General features: G+C 36.3%; 1 protein-coding gene across 1 annotated transcript in view; it reads left to right on the top strand.

Annotated features, from left to right (window-relative positions):
• DNAH5 (dynein axonemal heavy chain 5) overlaps positions 1-22,892 on the top strand; it is a 137,115-nt gene extending 114,223 nt beyond the window's left edge. The window contains exons 66-79 of the mRNA XM_074576183.1: positions 554-797; positions 1,883-1,997; positions 2,457-2,647; positions 4,462-4,583; positions 5,416-5,565; positions 7,227-7,472; positions 8,981-9,200; positions 9,881-10,086; positions 10,883-11,086; positions 11,698-11,913; positions 14,529-14,741; positions 16,138-16,290; positions 18,806-19,037; positions 20,459-22,892. Coding sequence (XP_074432284.1) covers positions 554-797; positions 1,883-1,997; positions 2,457-2,647; positions 4,462-4,583; positions 5,416-5,565; positions 7,227-7,472; positions 8,981-9,200; positions 9,881-10,086; positions 10,883-11,086; positions 11,698-11,913; positions 14,529-14,741; positions 16,138-16,290; positions 18,806-19,037; positions 20,459-20,610 — 2,664 coding nt within the window. The 3' untranslated portion in view covers positions 20,611-22,892. The remainder of the gene's footprint in view (positions 1-553; positions 798-1,882; positions 1,998-2,456; positions 2,648-4,461; positions 4,584-5,415; positions 5,566-7,226; positions 7,473-8,980; positions 9,201-9,880; positions 10,087-10,882; positions 11,087-11,697; positions 11,914-14,528; positions 14,742-16,137; positions 16,291-18,805; positions 19,038-20,458) is intronic.
• The last annotated feature ends 362 nt before the right edge of the window (positions 22,893-23,254 follow it).

Consider the following 23,254-nt stretch of genomic DNA (forward strand, 5'->3'; position numbering starts at 1 on the left):
TCAATTTGAGTTCTATATGTTTTCTTTTCTTAATCAATGAAGCATTTCAATGAGAGACTGAAGTTATCCCTGTTTGATGGAGCATTTTTAGCTGCACTTCTTGAAATATTTGATGCTTGATTCATTGACTAAGGATGCTCATTGTTACTGAGGCTATATTTTTCAATACAGTGATTGGAAAACAGAGCATGTATGAGGATGGCATCAGATGGAGTGAAATAAAATCCTGTACCTGGAAAGGTGTTTGCACTTTGTCTGAAACAGAAAGAAAAGAAAAAGAATTAATATTCTGAATTTCTAATTCTATTAAGGCATGCTCCATTTTATTTGTTGAAATAATTTGCTAATGTACACTAATATGGCAGGTTCAGAAACTTGTCAGTAGATGTGCTGTCAGAATTACCACTGGAATTCTTTCCCCAGATTAGTGCAGTTACTCTTGACCTACGCTATTTTGGTAGGATCAGTACTTCTAAAACTAAATACCATGTTTTATTTTGTTTTATTTTTGATTACTCTTCTGTTTTCCAAATATTACCGTGTGTTCCAACAGGAATTAGAGAAAGAAAGAACAGATCTTATTGAAGATGTGACCATGAACAGAAGGAGGATTAAAGACCTAGAAGATAACCTTTTGTTCCGACTTACAAGCACTAAGGGTTCTCTGGCAGATGATGAGAGTTTAATAATTGTATTGAGTAACACTAAGAAGACTGCTGAGGAGGTAACACAGAAACTGCAAACTTCTGCTGAAACTGAAGTACAGATCAACTCAGCCCGTGAAGAGTACAGACCTGGTGAGTGAAGGTAGTAATGAAAGACAAATGACTGGATTGTACAGTTAAAACGGCAATACTTAGAGAAAGAGAAATGGTAGTATGAGATCAGGAAGACCATAATGGGTGGGAGGGATCTGTGTTTTCCTGTAAGTAAAATGTATCTAGGAAATGTCATATTGAGCTATGGTGGACAAAATAGTCAATGTTATGCTTCATGTAGAATTTATAAAATGGAATAATCTATTCCCTCCCTGGACTTCTCATTGCTGTATATCCAAGTGTACATGTCCATCTAGTCTACTGGATAAGAAACTTGGGAGGGCTCTTTTTATGGACTGTAAATGAGACCAGTCATTAGGGTATTTGGCTAACTGTATGTTTAATTTCAACACGTTGACATTCTTTTAGGGGGCCAATATAATGTAAATGCTTTTTGCGTCTGCTTGGATGAACACTTCATTTATCCTGTCATAGATCCTTAAGTTATTATAGTCAACACATTTCATGAGTCTCTTAGCTTTTAACTGACAGGTGAAAACATGTGAAAAAAGTAAGCTCTCTGAAATTAAGTATTATATCTGCATTTTAGGAAATGTGTAAAATGGCACAGTTAGTGTATCAGAAATCATTGCAGATTTTGTAAAACCTTTGTATTTAAAACTAAATGACTGCTGAAAGTAAGGTAAATCAGTGCTGGGTAAGCTAACTGAATATAGTTCATTTAGCTTTTATATGACTCCTGTAAAAGTCTATAAAGAGAAATTTGTTTGGATACTCAAACAGTACTTCATCTTTTTTTTATATTCTGATGATGATCTGAATATTGCAGTATACCAACCAGATGCACTCCAAATATGCTCATATTTGCAAACTGGGTTTTATATAGTATGCATTAATTACAGTAAAGATATTTTTTTTTTTTTTGCCAATGTATAAATGAGGATTAAATTCACTTTTTAATTATTTTTCTGGCCACTAAAGAATGGAGCAACTCAAGGATCTTCAGTCATCATTAGTGTCAAACTCACTGTACTTATTGTATGAATTAAAGTTTTCTGCTCTGCATTTCTACTTTGAACAAAGTCTTGTTTCCTGTGCTTTAGTTGCAACTCGAGGTAGCATCTTATATTTCCTTATTACTGAGATGAGCATGGTCAATGTGATGTATCAGACTTCACTTCGGCAGTTTTTGGGGCTTTTTGATCGCTCCCTTGCCAGGTAATTTAGCTAACAATAAATATCATTTGTATTTATCCAGTTGTGGAGGTGATTGTAGTACAGTAAAGATTTGTTGTAAACTAATGTCAGGAAGAATTGTTTTGCTTGTTACAGTCTTGACAGAAATTGTCAGTTTAAATACCCATAAGCCTTTGTCTGTTAGTTACTAAGGTAAAAAACCTTCAAATATACTTACAGTCCTTAAAAATTAGGCATTAGTTAATTAAAAACCATTATACTGTGTTGATCTTCAGCTATGCAGAAAGGCTTGATTAGGAAGGAGTTTTTTTTTTTTTGTTGCTCCTTCAATCTGAAATTTGTTGCTCACTTGTTGTCTAATATACTGTATTTGTGATCTATTATTTTTTTATGTTTTGAAAGCTTTTTGTCTTTTACATAGTATTCGCTTTAATAATGCTATGCAAATCGACATTCAACTGCAGACCTTTCTTCCAACAGGTCTACAAAGAGCCCTATAACTAGCAAGAGGGTTACTAATATTATCGAACATATGACATATGAAGTGTTCAAGTATGCTGCCCGAGGACTCTATGAGGAGCACAAATTTCTTTTCACATTATTACTTACACTGAAAATCGATATACAAAGAAACAGAGTGAAGCATGAAGAATTTCTGACACTTATTAAAGGTTGGAACTATGGAAAAATTTTAAGTAGAGCACGTATATTATTGTAGAAAATTTGTGAGCTGTGGTTATATCTCCTAGCCAGCCTGCTGCTTCCTTTTGCACTTGAGAAGCCAGTCAATTGAAAGAATACATGCTTATCATTCTGTTGTGGTGACAGACAACGTTGTATGGTAGTTCTAATTTATAATCAGCACACTGAATATTGATAAATATAGCATTGAAAATTGTGAGAATTAAAAAGGAAAATTGTTAAGTATCCTTTCAGTTGGTGTTTATGTCTGCTGCTCAGATACCACCAGATATGTGTTTGACTTAGAAAAATTATTATACTAAATATCTTTTAGTTTATTTGGTAACTGCAGGAGGACGAGCAAGCGAATAGGAACAGAAAGCGATGCTAACAGTTTAAAAGAATATTGAACTCTTAGCTGGATGTGACAAGTTCATGGCCTTAGTCTTAACTGCGTGCAGGCAACTGTGTATCTTCACTTGAAAGCTTGGAGTCTGTGTGAGCCGACACAGGCAGGATGCAGGGACAACCACAAAACCACGGATGAAACGCAAAGAGTAAATTTAATCTCAATACTTCACGAATTGGGGAATTACTGAAAGCAACATCTGGGCAGAGGCACATAAGTGGGAACACAGGCACTGCAGAGCTCGGTCCTTGCTAGAGAGAGTCCTTGTTAGCGAGCAAGTCCTTGCTAGCGAGCGAGAGAGCGTGAGTTCAAACCTGCTGTTCTCGCCTGTATATCAGGGATTCAAGCAGGCATAGTTTTCCACTGTGCTTTGATCTTCTCCGACAGCTGAGCAGGAATCTCAGGCATGTTTGATAAGGTGCCTCTGAGTCCATCACAGGCCTGTGTTATCTAGGTGCAGATGTTCTACTTGTTGAGCATGTAAGACTAAACAGTGATTCGTCTGATGTGTGTTTTCCGACACCCCAGGTGTGAGTCACTTGAGCATGTTAACAGTCCTCCTCGCTGATCTTCTGTTACTTTCCCACAGAGTATTGTATTAGTTGTATCATTTTGTATTACCTTTAAAAGATACTTTTTCCAGGCAACATTTATGTATGGAATATAACTGTTAATTTTTGCATGTTGAATCTTCAGAATATCTTTTCCCAACAAGCATTTATTTCCAGGCACATTGCACTAACAAATAGTAAATCCTCAAAAGAGAAACTGGTTAACAAAGATTAAGTTTAGGTACATCATAAAAAAAATTTAATATAAACTAACCAAACTACAAACTCTGCTTCATCAAAGATGGCACGACTTTATAAGGTAGAAAAACCCTGCAACCTCATGATTAAAAATCTGGATTCTCATGGCTTGTGTTTTCTTTTTATTTTGTGTTTTCTTTATTTTAGTTTCAGTTGAATTCCAAGGAAGGCAAAAGTACATATTGGCAAAGTTATTATGTTATCTACTACAATAAAAAAATCAAAGAAAACAATATTGAAATTAAGCTTCTCCTTTTTTTTCTCTGTAAACTCAAGCTTGTTCTTTTATAGTAGAAAATAGATTTAGCTTGCAATGGGAATCTGTTATGGATCTTAAAAAAATATGTTTTAAAGTAAGATGAAAAGTTAAGATTTGAAAATAAATTTTGCATGTTACCTAACTCACAAATTTCTTTGTGACCATCCTTAGTTATTAAGTAGTCTTTCTCCAGAATAGGAAGACAGTCATGTGAAATAGTCTTACAGTATCTAGTTTACGTTTTCTAAATAGATCTTTTTTTTTTTCTCCTGTCTTTTGGGTGTCTCCAACAGTTCTTAATTATAACTAATTCCTAATTTCTTGCAGGTGGTGCTTCCCTAGACCTTAACGTTTGTCCTCCTAAGCCAGCTAAATGGATTCTGGATATGACTTGGCTGAACTTGGTGGAGCTCAGTAAGCTTAAACAATTTTCAGATATTCTTGATCAAGTAAGTAAGAGCTTTTAAAAATTAATTTTTTTGTTTGACCGAAATGGTCTGGTAGTAATCAAGACATGCGGTGGGGAAACTGCTTTATTTTATAGAACAGAATGAAACTGATAGCAGATAGCCAAAGTTGTGGCCCTGACTGCTTAGCAACCTGTATTGATAAAACCCATAGGAAAATAAGAATAAAGCAGAACACTTCACATGCTATATAATTATAATACTTTCAGATTGGGATACTTGCTGTTATCCAGTTCACATAACGCAACTTGAATCTTCTTCCTGTTTTTAGATTTACTTGCATCCCTGTTGTGCTTTCTTATACTATGTTTTATTATGCTTGTTCTGATATTTCTCTGATTACATGGAGTAAGAGTTAGGGAAAGGGTGTTCAGTAAATTCAGCACTTGTATGAATAGTCTTAATGGACGCTAAGTTTATGGTAGCTAATGGAATAAGTGAATAGCATTTGGTGTATGTGAGTAGAGTCCTGTGGGGAGTACATACGTACCTAGTGTTCTCAAAGCTATTTCTGAGCCTAGCTATCTGTGTTCTGACCTTGCTATGCCATTATTCCTGAAAAATACTGAGTAATAGCTCATTTTTTTCAGAATATGAATACTTAAGGGCATTGTTGCATTCTGTAATTAAAATCTGAAAGCTTATCTTCTCTTTTTTACAAAACCTTATTAAATCTGTATACTAACATTGCTAAACAAATGCCTGCGTATGGATTACATGTCTCTGACCCTCATTAAAAGTTTGTGACCTAGTGGCAATTGAAATGTAACTTGTCTGTTTAGTGAGAGTTACTCCTTTGCTGGTATAACTGCAGATTTCCAAAGCAGAAAAACAGTGGAAAATCTGGTTTGATAGTGAGAATCCTGAAGAAGAGCTGGTTCCGAGTGGCTATGGTCAATCCCTGGACTGCTTCAGACATCTTCTTCTTATCAGATCATGGTGTCCTGACAGGACCATAGCTCAGGTACATTTATATCGCTAACGTAGTCTATTTAACTGTCATTAGAGTAATATTTACAGTATTGCAGTTCAGTACTTTTTTTTATTTAATGCTAAACTCCTGTTTGTAATGGACCTTTACATTGTATTTTCTGAAGTTCTTTTCTGACAATTTGTCCAGTTGTTGCAAGGGCAGTGTTAGCAAAATTATTCCAATATATTGAACGAATATTACCCAGTGATTTTACTATGGAGATAGGATTTCTTCTGGAAATCTATGTGTTTATCCATTCCTGCTTTATCGGTTCAGAAGGTGTTTTTTACTGTCCTTGCTGATATTACTCACTGGAAATGTAGAAGTGTCTTTGTGTTAGGCTGAAGTAAAATCTTCTCACGAGCTCAGTTGTCTGAGAGAAAACCAAATATGAAAATGATTTAATTGAGGAACCATTTCTTGCATGGAAGAATTAGAAAAATCTATACTAAGGTCTGTTCAAAATTTTTAATTTAAAGCCATCTATTTAGAAAGGAGAGAAATATAAAATTAAAGTTTATTAAATGATTAGACATATTTTTAAGAAAATTCAACTTCTAGGAGCCTGTTTTTAATCTTCATGTTCTTCTCCAGAGTAAAAAATCAAAAATTACGCAATTGCTGACAATTTCAGAGAAATGATTGGCAATTTACAGAAGTCAGAATGCATCACTAAAAGCGTCATATTAATTTTGTGGATGCAAACCTTTAGACATTGTGACTGGATTCAGAGAAAGTGTCAGCAATTATTGGTGTAACTGCAGTCAATAGATGGTTAAATGGTACTATATAATGATTCCCTCGGATGCGTGCTATGTGTCTGAAACAGATCATGCAAAATTAGTTCCTCACTTCTGTGAGTGGGGACAAGATACATTTTCATCTTACGATGGTTTTATGAAAGCTGATAGTTTATCACATGCTAAATGCTGAATATCTTTTGTCTCTGAGAAGTAACCCAGAGGTATTAAGGGGAAGAGTGGTCTAAGACAAAAGCAATGTCATGGGAAAGAATACAAGAAAGTTCATCTCAGACTGTTTGATTTTGTTTTTATTAGTAAAAAGGAACAATAATCTAACAATTTTTGACAAAAATAAATAAGGAATAACAGAGATGATATTCACTTGTTCCTCTGGATCTTCTACTTGGTGACAGTTATTTTCATCATTGCTACCATTAATTCACCATTTGTTTAAACATGGAGGTGGGAAAGACCTAACACCTTTCAAACATATCTTCGATTCTTTCCTCCTTTTTTCTCTAGTATTTGGAAAGGAAAGCTAAATTTTAAGGTTAGGAGCATCTAAAGGAGATACCATCTTTAAATCATTAAAACCTTTCTAGAAGTTTAGCAAGGTTATAATTTTTATTATACTGTAATTATAGATATTATAGAACAATACATACATATATATGTAATAGAATAATTATTTTAAAAGTTTTAACTGATCTTATAAGGTTGTAAGAAATAACACTTTCAAAGACAGTATGATATGCTAACATGTAAAATACCTTTGTTGCATATTTGTATTTCTGATCTAAATTTATAGCAGCCTTTTCTCTTCAGTTTACTTATTGGTTGTATTTATACTGGGAAGAAAACACTATTTAATTATTACATCACAGGTTAAATATACACTTTTTAATACAGGCAAGAAAATACATCATTGACACTATGGGGGAGAAATACGCAGAGGGAGTCATCTTGGACTTGGAGAAGACATGGGAAGACTCAGATCCACGTACTCCTCTCATTTGCTTTCTTTCCATGGGCTCTGATCCTACAGACTCAATTATTGCTTTGGGAAAAAGACTGAAGATAGAGACACGTTATGTTTCCATGGGCCAAGGGCAAGAAATCCATGCTCGTAAACTTCTACAGCAGACAATGGCTCATGTAAGAGACAAAAACCTGAATTTATGTTGTGTCTGTATTAAACACTTAGGAATGAAAATCTGTTATGAAATAAAGTTGTTTAGTAGGTATTTAATGCTGATGTGAGAAGTTATATTTGTATAAATAAGTGTCCTAAGCAACAGAACTGTCTTTTCCCAGTCATTTAATTTGCCGTAACAAGCTTTTTGATACTGTGCAGAAATCAGTTTTTCCATATGAAATGGAGTTTTTGTGTTGTAGGTTGTTTGCTGATGAACACAGCTGAATTGATTGGTTGGATTGCATGAATATTAAATATTCTTCAGCAAGCATTTCACAGCATTTTTTCAGTTTTGTATTTTTAGTAATACAAGCATATTTTGTTAAATGAAGAGGATTAATTCCAAATATACTACTGAGTTACATAACCTTGAGAAAAACAAGTCTGCATAGCAAAATATTTTGCCATTGCTGTAGTCTGGATTTTGAATTGGGATGGACCATCTGATAGAACAGGCATTTTACAAGTGAAACATGGAAGAATTAAAGAATAAAATTTCCTGTATGAGAAACAAAAGCTGAGATGTTCTGATTTAGCATGCTTTGTCCATCAGGTGGTAGTACTGCTATACCTACTGATGTGAACAGGTTAAACTTGCACTCCTGTGTTATGAGCTTCTTCCCTGTCTGTATAACCAGTTTTCCTCTGAGTCTTGCCAGATTCATGTTTGACAACTTCACATTAAGAGCTAATTAGCAGGTCAGATGAGAAGATACTTATTCAAAAGATAGGGAGGAAGAGCTCCTTGCAGCTACTTTCCCTCACTGTCTCACATACCCTCTTAATGAAGAGTTATGTGAGGTGTCTATATGAAGTATGGTAATTCATATGAGGAAGTTTGATATCTATTGATGGATAGCAACAGATTAATTAAGTTATATTTGGTTATTTTCCAAGCCTGTGACCCTTGTGAGGAATAAGGTTTAGCAGCTTGCTCTATGGGAGCTACTTCTGAGCTCCCTTATATAAGTCGAGATTTGTTAGTGTTTATCATAGTCATGTCCAGATAGGTTTTAAATGTACTGAAATGGAAAAGGTAGGGACTACTTGAGAAGACCACATTGGACAAGTAAGGACCACTTATTTAGAAGGATAAAACCAAACAAGCTAGCAATGCCTCCAGAAAGAACAGCCTGCAGCTTAGCTCACATGATCTCTCTTTTGGAGAAAAAATACTTTGTCAATTGCATGTGTACCATTACTATGGATTCTGGTCTCTGTACATGAAATGTACATGAAATCAAATGATTAAGGCCTTGGTTTTTATTTGGTGAGCCAGTGGTGCAAAATTGACTGTGGAGGGTTTCTTCCTTTAACAGCTCTGATAAACACTTAAACATGCTATATTTTGCTATAGCTTAGATGCGTTGGCTTTGTTCCTAAGCTACAGCATAAACAAAGAGTGATTTTTAGTGATTTCACTTTGTAAACCATGTTCATAACTTTATATTCTGTTGTGTTAAACAAGGGAGGTTGGGCACTTCTGCAAAACTGCCACCTTGGACTTGACTTTTTGGATGAATTGATGGACACTGTAACGGAGACAGAGACTGTCCATGAAAGCTTTCGACTGTGGATGACAACTGACATTCACAAACAGTTCCCCATCACTCTTCTTCAAATGTCTATTAAGTTTACCTATGAACCACCACAAGGGCTCAGAGCTGGACTAAAGAGAACTTATAGTGGTGAGTGCTACAGTAACAATGACTTAAAATTGAATTTCACTCATTTTTGGACTCTCCGGTGTTATCATGTGGTCACATTGTAGCCACTGATAGTAGCTGTGAGCTACTATGGGGAGCTGATCATAATGATGCCAGGACACATCTTGATCCTTGGTTTGAGCTAGAAGTTCTGAACGTTAAAAGGAAGAGAAGATCTGCTGAAGTTCTGTTGCCAGATCTAATTGGACAGCAAAACAGGAAATGTTTTTTCTTTGCTCAAATGGTGGCTTCTGATATCTCAGTTCAAAGTGTTTAAATTTTTAATCTTCTTGAGTCTTTCGGCCAAAAAATGACATGTTAATCTTTGACTATTAAGTGCTCTTTACATTGCATAAAATAAAGGTCAATGAGTCTGTGCAGAAAGCAACTTAATGCGAATTCAGCTACTAGTAAATTGTGTTTTGTTTTGGGTTTTGGTTCCCCCCCCCACCACCCCGGCCCTGAACTTTATGCTTTTAATGTGAGCAACTTAATAACATGCTATAAACTGTCTCTAGCATAGAACACTTAGTAGGACAATAATTTACTCTTTGGAGAGTCAGAGAGCCAACTGAATATCTCTAGGAGTGATGTTTTAGCACTGATTTGAAGTAGTTTTGAAAAATACTGTGTTTCTTATAAAGCCCATTTACAATCAATAGGTGTCAGCCAGGATTTACTAGATGTCAGTGACATGGTACAATGGAAACCAATGTTATATGCTGTAGCCTTTCTACACTCCACTGTTCAAGAAAGACGCAAGTTTGGATCTCTGGGTTGGAATATACCCTATGAGTTTAATCAAGCTGATTTCAATGCTACTGTGCAGTTCATTCAAAACCACTTGGATAGCATGGATACTAAGAAGGTAATTAATGTTTTTATGGGAAAGGTGGATTAGGGTGATGGATATACATGGTTCCCAATAGCCAAAATAGAAACATGATTTTAAATTATTCTTTTGTTTCTTTCCACAAACATTCAACATTCCAAGTATACATTTCTATACAGCAGCAGGCTTAAATTAGATTTTTGATTCTGTGCATGTTAAATTTCTATTTTAAACTGTACATAAAAAAAAAAAATCCCTCCCAGCCGTCTCCCCCGAAAACTTCAGAAATGTAAACCTTAGAAGTATAGACCTTCTTTTCAATGCTAATTAAGTCAGATTGTTAAAAATGGACCACTGTATTTAAAATACTCTTTTTTTTAAACCTGTTTTGAATAAAAATAATATTTGGCTCCTCCAAATTATCTTGGCAGCATAAAGAAATTGAAAGTGGCTTTAAATGACTATGTAAGAATTTCTCTTGCATTCCTCACTTTCATATGGTCAGTTGTCATATAGAGGTCTGTGGCCGATCACTTTGTGATTGGCATTTTAAGTGAAGTTGAAGGCATGATTGGAAAGGAGCTGTATCCTTCTTGCCCAGATGCTAGAATAGCCTCTTGAATTGAATTAGTTGTCAATGAATTCTACTTTGAGAAATCCTTGAAGGTGTTCTGGGAATGCAGGGTTGTAGGAAAAAAAAGTAGTAAGAAAATAACTTTCTTCCAAAAGGGACAGAGATGCAGGACTTGGTATATCAGCTGTTCTTAATAAGGGAGATGTAAATAGGTGAGAAGAGGATTAGCTAAAGTCAGTGCTTTCTGCTTGGTTTTAGGGGATCTCCTGGAGTACTGTTTGTTACATGATAGGTGAGATCCAGTATGGTGGCCGTGTGACAGATGACTATGACAAAAGACTCATGAACACCTTTGTAAAGGTTTGGTTCAGTGAAAATACATTCAGTCAGGAATTCAGCTTCTACAAAGGATACGGCATACCCAAATGTACTATGCTGGAGCAATACCTTCAGTACATACAGGTTGGTAAACGAAAGCTTTTCAACACAAAAAAAACCCCAGTTTATTTGTTTCTCACAAGTTTCTGAATCCTTATATTTTGTCTTTTCTTCTGAACACCTGCATTTTGTCTTTTATTTAGAGATTCTTTATTGCTTTCTAACAATCTCTGTATCTACTAGTGACAACTAATTGTGTCATCAATTTTATCATTGTCGTGACAGAAATCTTTTGCATGTGATTTGCTTGAGGGACATACCTGAAGGCATAGAGTTATTGAAGAGGGCAAAGAATGGAGTCCAGACATTGGGTAGAACCTCACAGAAATCAGAAGTGTAGATATATGAAAGTAAAAGCTGACTATTGAAATAGTGTATGGAGGTTAAAACTGAATTTGTTGTTAACATCGGTGTGATTTGGGCTGTGACGTGAAAACAGATCACAGCAAGTTATTTGCCCTAAGACTGTTTGAAGAGATCCAGACTCTTACTTTCCAATGTAAGGTTGGGGTTTTTGTGTGTTTGATATTTGGTTTTGTTGTGTGTGTTGTTGGTTGTTTTTATTTTTATTTTTTTTTAATAATTAGCCTATAAATCCATCTCCAGTTGTACTCTTTTTATATTTTACTATGTAGAGTCTTCCTGCTTACGACACACCAGAGGTGTTTGGTTTGCACCCTAATGCGGATATCACTTACCAAAGTAAACTTTCCAAAGATGTATTGGATATCATCCTCAGCATTCAGCCTAAAGATAGCTCTGGTGGAGGAGGTGAAACCCGAGAGGCAGTTGTAGCCAGACTGGCTGATGATATGCTGGAAAAGCTTCCTGCTGATTATGTACCATTTGAAGTGAGTTAATGAAATTCTGTGAAAAACATTTGTTCCATCTTGTTTTGTGTGGATTAAAAAAAAAATAATGATACTAGATTTTCTAAAAGCATATCTGAATTCATTCATACAGGCGATACTTCAAAAACATATTTTGAAGAAGTCTGACCAGACTCTTAACATTTATAATGAAGTCACTAAATGTGCAGTGAAGTGCTTTTGTGAGAGCTTTTTCAAAATATGAAACCACTTAATGCTTAAGTTGTCATTTGCACTATGGGGGAAGTAGGATCATCAGCTTCTGACCAAGGTTGTTGACACTGTAGAGAACTGAGGTTGTGTTGCAAGTGTATTCATGTTTCTAGAAGTATTACAGCTTTAACATACGTATTTGGGATTTAGCTTACATCCTGAAGATATTTTTAGGTTGCTTTCTTCCTCAGCAAAGTGAACGCTGAAGAGCTTGTCAAGTGATAGATTTAATTGATTGAAGCCTAGTGTTAGTATCTCAGGATCCATATTAACACATAATAGCCCCTGTAATTATATTAGTAATGGACACCTGCTGCCTTGCAGCCATTTTTTTTCTGAAATAGCAACTTTCCTTCTGTTTCTGTTGAAGACAGAATGACTCTCAAGGTGAGAGGGTTTTCTTACAGTTAGAAAACATTTACTGATGACTAGATACATGGACACTCCAATCAACTGTATTCTGTGTCCCCATCCTGGAGACTACAGTTTAATTGAGTGTTTGGAAAATTTGTGTTATTTCAGGGTCTCTCCATAATTCTTAGTTATCCTTTAGAGCCACAGAGTTTTAGGATACTGACGCTATAGTTCTTCCCAGGTGAGGCTGGTTATGAGCTTCAAATAAATGAGAGAAAAATGCTTGTAAAATAGTGAACGTTCCTGTATTTCTTATATCAGGGGAAGCTGAACTTCTGTGTTTCATTGTATTTGCAAAAGCTTAAAAGCAAGTTAGACGAGTTATGTCAGTAATAAAACATTTACAACACTTTGGTTATGAAATGGATGTGAACCACCCCAATGTATCATCAAAAAGAAGTTGAGACCCGTGTTTATACTTTAACAGATTCCCAAAATATCCACCTGCTCATCTAGGCAGTAAAATGTTTTATTAATTAGATAATTTGCCTGCCATGTCCTCCTTGAGGAGAGTGAAATCTCTTATCCTTCTGCCATTTTGCTTACTCTTTAATGGAGGTTAGCACAAGGACCTAATACAAGACTAGGTGGCTTATGAATTGCCAAAATTCAAAATTATGCCAAATTTCTCCTGTCAGGATGCTGAGCTATGAGAAGGAGTAAGGAGACTTGTACAATCTAACACCCTTTTCTGTTTTTACACAGAAATAAGTTTCCCTTATGTGGGATTTGCTTATGAGTATAGATTCTCTTCAGGTACTCATGTCTTATATATGTTATGTTTTCCGTAACCCATTTTTGTATTACATAATTTTCCTTCAAATGGCATAATTATGATAATATATTTTGTCTGAAAAGATGAACTAATGTGTCTGCTTTTGGAGTACTGATTGTCTAGCAGTCTTCCAAAACTTTGCACTTGATGAAGTTTCTGATCTACTGTCTTTCTAGAAGCCTGAGCTTTATTACTTTCCAAAAGGCTGAACCAGGTGCCTGAGATCTGCAAAATATTGCAATATGTTGAGTTTCCTGGAAGGGTACTGCTTTAGTGGTGGGCTAAATCTCCTTGTAGTTGTTAGTACAACTCTTCTTCAAATTCTACTTAACATCTCCAGGAATAGATACGTGGATTAATAAAGACATATATAGTGTCATAGGTACGGTTAGCCATGTTAAATTTACAAGAGCTCTGTTTGGGTAGATCAGCTCTGATCAGTAATAACAAATTGAAATTTAGTTTGTATTAATAAAAGTGAATCTGGAGCACTAAACTTTTTAACATGGTGAAAACTATTTAAAATTCTTTTTGTGTAGCAAAGTACTGACAAACTTAGAAAGCATGTGCATATTACTAAGAACCAGGGGTGTTACCCCATCTAGGATTCAATACCTGCTATATATAATTTTTTCACCTGTCTCCCAATAGGACCATACTGACTACAATATTTCTAGTTATGTCCATACAGTTGTTGTTAAGTTGTTAACTTTACACTTTTGATTAAAAATATATCAGCAAGTCTTACTAGAATACAAGGCTGCCTGGCATTGTGGTAGTTCCCTGGCATTACTGATGAGTAGAGCTATTATGCTGAGGCAAAAAATGGCTGGGGCAATCACTCTTGGTAGGTTTGTGCAAAGCGAACTTTGGGAACTGTCTGTTGGAATTAAAGCTGCAATTCTTGAAACTGGGTATGGCCTACATGCTGTTTAAATGATGTTAGCTCATAGAATGACATACAGACTAAATCGTGAGTTAGACTAAAAACATAGCCAGTCTCAGCATCGTAGATTACAGTTGGAACAAATCCTATGTTTCTATTTTACAGAGGATTCACGGAAGATGCCAAACTGGCCATTTAACTTCCTAAATAAAAGTATTATGTCTTAAAAACTGTATTGACGCCTAACCTTGACATAAAGCCATCTTTCTTTTTACTTCTGTTGAAGGAACTTTGGTGTTCTACCTACAGGTAAAAGAGAAGCTAAAGAACATGGGACCTTTTCAGCCTATGAACATATTTTTGCGACAGGAGATTGAACAAATGCAGAGAGTTATTTCCTTAGTGAGAAGCACTCTGACTGATCTAAAACTTGCCATTGATGGGACAATCGTTATGAGTGAAAATCTGAGGGATGCTTTAGACTGCATGTATGATGGAAGGATTCCTGCTAGCTGGAAAAAAGTAGGTGTACAACACTTGTTTTGTAAGACAACAAAAAAAGAAAAAGTTTTCTGTAGAGCTAGATTAAACTACTAGATATACAGTAAATACTTTTTTTCAAACACAAGTGTTAACGAGGACTGTGCAACTGCTGGAGTAGATTTTGGGCTAAAATAAACACAGTCAAAACAAGCCCTCTTTCATTTATAAAAATAGAAATGAATGTGGGAGGTGCAGGTATTTCCCATTTTAACAGCCTGTTGCATATTGGCAGGATAAAAAGCTAGAGAGAAGAGAATAATTTAAAATGATGATGGATTGTAAAAAATAGCACCCACACTAGTGGACTACACTATTGCTATTCTTTAAGATTAAGATTTGTAGTCACAGAATCACAGAATAGTAGAGTCTGGAAGGGACCTCTAGAGATAGTCTAGTTTAATTGACCCTGCTTTCAAAAGTGGGGTTAGAGCAGGTTTCACAGGACTCTCCAGAATCAAGAGTCCACAACCTCTCTAGGCAACCTGTTCCAGTGTTTGATCACTCTCACAGTAAAAAATAAACAACCACCAATCAACCAACCAAAAAAACCCTTAAATGGAATTTCCCACATTTTGTCTTGTGCTCATTGCCTCTCCTCCTATCGCTGACAACGATCTGGCTCCATCTTCTTCCAGTCTCAACACATGAGGTATAAACGTTCATAATATCTCCTCCCAGCCTTTTCTCCTCCAGGCTAAACAATCCCACCTCTCTCAGCCTCTCCCCTTAGTAATTGTTTTCAGGAACAACCAGAGCTGTTAATGGCAGCTGATGGAAAATTAAAATGGGGAGGGTTTTTTGGTATTTTGTTGTTTTGTTTGTATTGGCAAAGTGTTTTCATGGTATAAAACCTAGACCAAAGCAGATGTTTTACAGCACAGGTATGATACAACCATTCAAAGAGAAAAATCATCATAAATCTTCCCAGTTCAAGCTCAATTTTCCTTAGGTTTTGTTTTTTTTTTTTTTTTTTTTTTTTTTTTTTTTCAGATAAAGCAGAATAGTATTGGCAGAAATCCTGTTATCTCGATGCATTGACCTTGAAAGACTAGTATACAATATTTCTTTCTATTTTACATAGCTAACTAAATTTTCAAAAACATCATAAAATGGACAGTTACCATAAGGACCATTAAGCATGTCTATATGGAATGGTAGGCATGAATTTGAACAGAGAAAGAATTTGCTTCAAGTTTCTGTGGGATGCAACATTTATCTATTAGGTTTAAAGTTAAGATATGAAAAATGAGCTTTAAATATGCTTTGCTAATACTATGTTGTTTACTACCTTATGAGGAATTACTTTGACACGAATATGATGTTTTAAAACTATTGAATAAAATTAAAAACCAAACACACTGTTTACTATTTTCAGGCATCTTGGGCTTCCAGTACACTTGGTTTCTGGTTTACTGAGCTACTAGAAAGAAACCACCAGTTTTACAATTGGATTTTTGAAAGCCGACCAAACTGCTTCTGGATGACAGGGTTTTTTAATCCTCAAGGATTTTTAACTGCAGTGAGGCAGGTAAATCATGTTTAAAGTTTCACTCTGATTATTCTTTGATATCCTTTAAAAGAAATAATAATATTGTGTGATGAAGGCTGAATTATGGCTGCATCATGTCAGCAGGGAAGATGCATGACTGCATAACTCTCTAACATTTCCTGAGTGAAGCATTCTTCTTCTGCACATACTTTTTCAGTATATCAACCACTAATGTTTTAAAATATATTTCATACTTTGACCAAGCCCCAAGTATCTAGGGGTTATGTTACAACATTATTAAGGTAGACTGGAGAAGGAACATCTCATGTTACCATTGAGATATCCCTGAGAAGAGGTGTTAAGCCCATGAATTTATTTTGCATTTTTCCCTCCCTTTTGGTCTGTGTTCAGTACTTACCTGGCTGAATTGCCAGAACAGCTATTCAGAATTAGTCTTAAATTGCACTTCTCCAGTTCAGTAGCTGATTCAGTCTCTCTTCTTGAAGTGGGAAAGAGTTTCCTTTATTAATGCGTACTAAATATGAAGTGCAATGTATTTGTTAATGTATGTGTGTCTGTTGACTTGGTGATTTTGTTGGTTGCTCAGCACGTTACTTGCCTTTGACAAGTGAGCTACTTTTTACTTTAAAAGGAGGCAATAAATACCTTTGGTTTTTGACATAAGGGGACGCATTGGAAACGGTAATTGTTGCGAATCTGTAAAATTGGTAAAGAATACTTAGGTGAGAATCCAATGGGTCCTCAGAAAAAAGCTAATGTTTGGAGGAGAGAATGAAGATTTGCAGAGAAGGAAAATCTCCCGTCTTGCTTTGAGGTCTGGGTAATGTAATTTTGGCTGCCAAACTGAAGTTCCAATTGTTGACCTGCTTCTACTAAAATTGCAGGCATATAGCCTTGGAATTATATAACAAGGTATTTCTTTTGAGTAAACAGTCCTAAGCTGTCTTGATTTTCTTTTGGACCCAAGCTTGTGGAAAGGGTTCAGTAGCGGGATCTGAAACAGCTGGAATCTATAGAACTTTTCTGGTTCCTGTCCTGGTTCTGGTGGGGATAAGGTTATTTTTTACAAGAAGCTGGGATGGGACACAGCCTGTTTGACTGACCCAAAGCAGGCAAACTGATATTTGGTACCATGTGACACCATGCCCAGTATATAGCAGGGAACTGGCTGGGGAGGGGGCAGAAATCACCTCTTGGGAGTGGGCTGGGGTTCAGGTTCTGGTTGGTGAGTGGTGCTACTTTAATCATGGTTTGTACATTCCTCTACAATTGTTATTGTTGTTTTCCTCTTTCCTTCACTGTTAAATTCCTTCTGTTAAACTGCCTTTATCTCAACCTATGAGTTATGCCTTCTTCTTCTGATTCTCCCCCTATCCCACTGCCTGGGGGGGAGTAAGGGAGAAGACCGTGTGGTTCTTTGTTGCCACCTAGGACTAAACCACGACAGTTCCCTAAAAATGAGAAAGTGGGTACATAACAACTTAGTGTCCCAAGTGAAAACCAAAGTGACTTTCTGGGCTTTGCTATGTGGTGGAACAAATAGAAATGAGAGCTAAAGAGCCTGAATGATCATTGAACTATAAGCCTTCTGCTCTTTTAAAGCAGCTAATTAACTGCAGTATGGGATAAACATTAATTCAGATTACTTCAAACAAAGATCTTGGGAAACATTTACAAGACCGGGATAAAACTTATGTCTGGCACAACTTAATGGCATGGAACAGTAAGGGATTGGGCAAGATAAAGGAGTGTTTTCTAGTGCACTAACTAACTGACTAAATTTGAAGTATGTGTTGAATCTTAATCGTGTCTATCTCCAAGTGTTCTCTGTGTTTTTTGCAGTCTCTTTATGTAGCTTTGGAGCTGAGTGAGCTCTTACACATTATTAAGAATACAGTTAATGAAAATTATAGGTACAGGAAAAGGGAGATAACCCCAGAAAATATGCAGCAATTATGCATTTTGTTTTTGTTATTGGAACTGTTTTACTTAGCACGCAGTTAATGTTTTCTCATCTCATGAAAGCTGTGGAATTTTTGTATTTGCAAGAGCCAGTTACCACTGGCATTCAGTGATTGTGTTACTTGGTATTGTCTTAAGAGATTGTGTATAACAGAAAGAGTGAAAATCAAATGTAGTTGATAAAGTACTGAAAACTTTCTTTAAGTACCATGCCATCACTAGCTTAGAGAGAAGTCAAACTGCTGCAAACATGGATATCATAAAAAGTTAATTTTTTTGGTACTGATGAGGATAAGTTCATAGAATCGTAGAATGTGTTGGGTTGGAAGGGACCTTTAAAGGTCATCTAGTCCAACCTCCCTGCAGTGAGCAGGGACATCTGTAACTAGATCAGGTTGCTCAGAGCCTCATCGAGCCTGGCCTTGAATGTCTCCAGGGATGGGGCCTCCACCACCTCTCTGGGCAACCTGTTCCAGTGACCACACAAATACGTTTATAATAAATGCTTGGAAAAAATGGCTCTGTGCACATGTGAAAATGTAACCTCCATACTTTTGTCTGTTTTGGGCAGGAAATAACAAGGGCTAACAAAGGCTGGGCTCTTGACAGTGTAGTGCTGTGCAATGAGGTCACTAAATGGATGAAGGATGATATCACAAGCCCTCCTTTGGAAGGTGTCTATGTGTATGGGCTGTATTTGGAAGGAGCTGGTTGGGACAGAAGAAACATGAGGCTGACTGAATCTAAGCCCAAGGTGCTCTTCGAGATGATGCCGGTTATAAGGATATATGCAGAGAATAACAGTAAGTAACTGTATTGTAAAGGATGTTATTTTGAGAGAATACAGTGTAAGTTTTTATTGAACAGCATGGAAGCCTTTTGGGCTTTTCATGGGGCTGTCTCTGTTCATTGTATACATACTGAATCTTTTTCAACAGGGGAAACTTCCCAGTGTTCCATATAAAATGAGCTTTCAGCCTTCCTTGATAATAGGTGCTTTTTATCCTAATATTTGGATAGGTCTCTGCCTTCTGGTCTTAATGGTGTTAATAGCTTTTTAAACCAGTTACAAATGAGCTGCTCTCTGCCTGCTTTGATGAACATGCTTGCATTTAGTCTTCCATTGACAATATGTGTCCTGGATTGAGAAGATCAACATTTATATACATAAACTCTGTAGCCTCAGTAACCTAAACCCAAATAGCCTCTTTCCCACATCCCTAAACCTAATGCAATTTATATAAATATAAAACTTATATATGTATACACAACACATATATATAAAACCCCATGTATATCTTATATAAGGTATTTATAGATAACATGTTATATATGCAATGTGTGTACTTATAAAAATGCATTTTTTTTTCTGGACAAGGCTATGTTTGAGCTAACAGAAGCAAGAAAGAGGTGGAGTGAGGTGGTGGAAGATATTTTGTCCTTGAGACAGAAAAGGACTGCAAGAATGGAAAGGAAACTTAAGGGTCTGAAAGAGAGTGCTGTTTTGTGAAAATGTATAACTTAGGTTCATGGGGTTTTTTTTTTTGTGTGTATAAAATAGGAAATGCTGCTGAATAAGGATTTAAATAGGATAAGAGTATCCATTGTTGAGTGTAAAATTGGAAATTTCTGTTGAAAAGCATTCCACCTCCAAAGGCAAAGCTTGCTTACATGCTATTTTGCCTGGATTTTGTGTAGTTGGTCTTTTATAAGAGGCACGATCACTGTGAAAGCAGCCAAGATGCTAAATAGTGAATACTGAAGTATTAAGCATGACTAGACTACTGTTCTAATTCTACATTGAAGAAGTTGACAATTTATACTCGGAAATACCAAATGCATTTCAAAATAGGTTGTTCAAAATAGGGCATTTTTTATTTTGACACATTTAGTAATATATTGTTTAAAAGTAATATTCAGTGGTCAGATTGAACTAATAACACTAATCACGCGAGAGTGGCCGTTTACATTTCTTGCTACATCCAGTTCCTAGGTGCTGGTGTTAAATAAACCTACAGGAATTTCAAGCCATATGTGGCCTTCAGCTGTCAGTAACGCAGTAGCGAACAGCATGAGAGTCAAGTAAGAGTTTTCTTCGGTGGTGATGGAGAACTCTGTGCTATTGAATTTTGATTCAATTTTACATTTGCCTTATGCACAGTCCCTTAGAGCCCTGGTTTTTCAACCTAGTTTCATTGTTTTTTTGTCTCTCCTGTCTTTTCAGCTTCAAAAGACCCACGTCTGTATTCATGTCCAGTCTACAAAAAGACCATTCGAACAGATATGAATTACATTGCTGCTGTGGATCTTAAAACCCTTCAGCCTCCGGAGCATTGGGTACTGCGTGGGGTAGCGCTTCTGTGTGATGTCAAGTAATGTTAAAAAAAAAAGGTTTCTAAGAGTTCTTTTCTGTTTTTAAATTAAACATCAATATGTAGTTAGCTATACAATGGATCACTTCGACTTCAAAAATATAGTTTTAGTAGACTCCATTATGGTATTTTTAGAAAATTGTTCTCAATATACCTCAACAATAGGCTTATAAATGCTAAATCTTAAGAGTGATATTAAGTTTGGTAAATAGATTGAAGTATTACCTTTGGTGTCTTGACAAATAATGACAAATATTTAGTGTTCCTATCTCACTATTGTGCACTTAATTTTACCCTGAATAAAGATTAATTGACTTGAATGTTTTTACTTCCCAGTGGTAAATATGCTTGTATCAGGGCTTGCCTTCAAGTAGCTAAATACAATTTTTTTTTTTTTAATTTTTGTGTGTTGTATGCATGTGTATCTATGGAAAGCTAAGCCCAGTTGCTTATTCATATTAGTTAATATTCCTCAAGATGATGTTCCAAGACTTATTTCCTAGCTGGTAGTTTCTAGTTTGCTTGCTGCCTAAATAAGGAAGGTGAGACTGGAAAAATATCACACCTGTTTCACCACTTAGAGAACAATTTCATTGTGTTACATAGGAAAACAAGCATTTGACAGCTGCCAAAATTCCTTACTATCTGGTTCATGACTTATATAATGGATAGGAAGAAAATAGTTCCATAAAAATGCTTGGGTATTTTTTCATGTGCTAGCACACCAGATTTGATTCAATCTTCATCAAGATATCAAGATAACTAGTTTTATGACATCAATTTTAGCTTTTTTTCTGCTCTAATTTTGCAGTGTTGTGATTTTATATATAGTTCTCTTCCCCCACCCCCCGCTCCTTTCTCCTTTTTTACTTCTGTGCTCTGTGCTGCAGCCATTTTGGTATCTCAGGTAGATAAGAAACTTTTCGCATGGGAATCCATGAGAAATGTAATCAGTTTCATTCATATTCGTTCATATCAGAGAAATGTTATCAGCTTCATTTAGTTGAACACTGTTGGCTTCGCACATCAAGCACACTTATTCAATCACCAAAAAGCCAGTATTTTTGTTGATGGGTCCAATAGCTAATGTATCTTAGTGGCCCACTAGTCATTCACAGTAACAAGTGCTGCAGAAGAGGAAGCAGAAAGAACCAATATTTCTGGTGCATCTATCATGCCTAAATGCTGCGGTGGAGTAGCTGTTTTCAACTTCATGTCAAATCAATACATGGAATTTGAAGGGTGCATTCATTAGTTTATTAAATCAACATGCTCAATATATCTCTTTCCTAAAGCTAATATTTAAAGAAATAAAATAAGATATTGGAAGACAGCACCGTTGTCTTTGTATTTTAGTGGAGACTTCAGCATGCATTTCTACAGTTAAACCAGCTATGAAACTTAGGTGGAGCATTGATTCTGCTTGAAACTGTAGTTGTAGAGGTCTTTCCATTGTCCTTCCTTCTTAGAATTATTCTTTTTTTTTCTTTTTTCTTTTAAATAACTAGCAGTGAAACAAATGTATGAAAATCTCCTTTAGGAAATATTTTTAATTTAGACATGGCAAAAAATAAAATATAAGATGGTAGGGTTGAGTTGTTCTTTACTGGACCTTGGAGCACCATACTCAGACTTCCTGGAGATCCTTCAGATACTCATTGGAGTTTGAAGTTGCTGTGGGCTTTCACCAAGACCTTCCTCTCTGAAGGAGATGCTCATACTTCGTCCTTGTGCAAGTCATTCACACTGAGAATTTTCAAGCTATGTACACTTCAAATGCCACCTTTCAAACAGTGGATTTGTTGTACCATTATTGCTTTAGACCCGGGGGAGGTATCAAACCCCACGGTAATTCTCAGTGGGTGAACTGTGCACTTTTTTTCAGTGTGATTTTCTATGAGGCAGATGGGGCAAAGGGTAGTTGCCCAAATAAATACACACTGGTGATCCTAGTTATGCCAAAGACTGTGATATCAGTGAAGCAGCTGATGTTGGTAGTCACTGTTATTTCTGTTCTGTTAGCTACGTTTCTTAAGAGGTTTGGCATCGGTTCTTCAGGTGACTGCAAAAACACCATCAGGAACGGAATGATGAGGCATGGCAAAGTTCAGTAAAAAGCACTTTTGAAATGCAGTATCATGGCGGGAGCCAGAGTGCAGAACGCTGCTCTCAGAGGGATTTCGCTGCCTGGACTGAAGGACAACTTGGTGTAGGTTGAATGGTTACCCTCATCAGATCAGGCCCTGCCTTGCTGACTTAACTTTCTGGCATGACGTCAGATCTGCCTTGCTATTACAGCCTCATCTGGCAGTCACTGACATGTTAGCTGACCCTGGTTGCTGTCACGGTCCTGCTCTGCTTTTGTGTTCAGGTGCTGTGGGACTGTGCCCTTGTCAGACTGTGCCTGGCCCTGCCCACCCTCCTGTGACTCTTGGCTCCCGCTCTCCTTTCCAAGCAGCCTGCCCTTGCTGCTCCCTGACGTATGGCTTCAAACAGGTGAAAAAATGAACTGTTTCGTGTTCATCTTCATAGCAGAAGTGGGTAATAAAATGTTCCTATGGAAACGAATATCAATAAAATAACCATCCCTGATGTATTATAGAACTGGATATACTTTCTCCGCGTTTGGCTCTGCTATTGGTACTGAA

Source organism: Larus michahellis, chromosome 2 (genome assembly GCF_964199755.1).
Source record: "Larus michahellis chromosome 2, bLarMic1.1, whole genome shotgun sequence".
Classification (NCBI taxonomy): Eukaryota; Metazoa; Chordata; class Aves; order Charadriiformes; family Laridae; genus Larus; species Larus michahellis.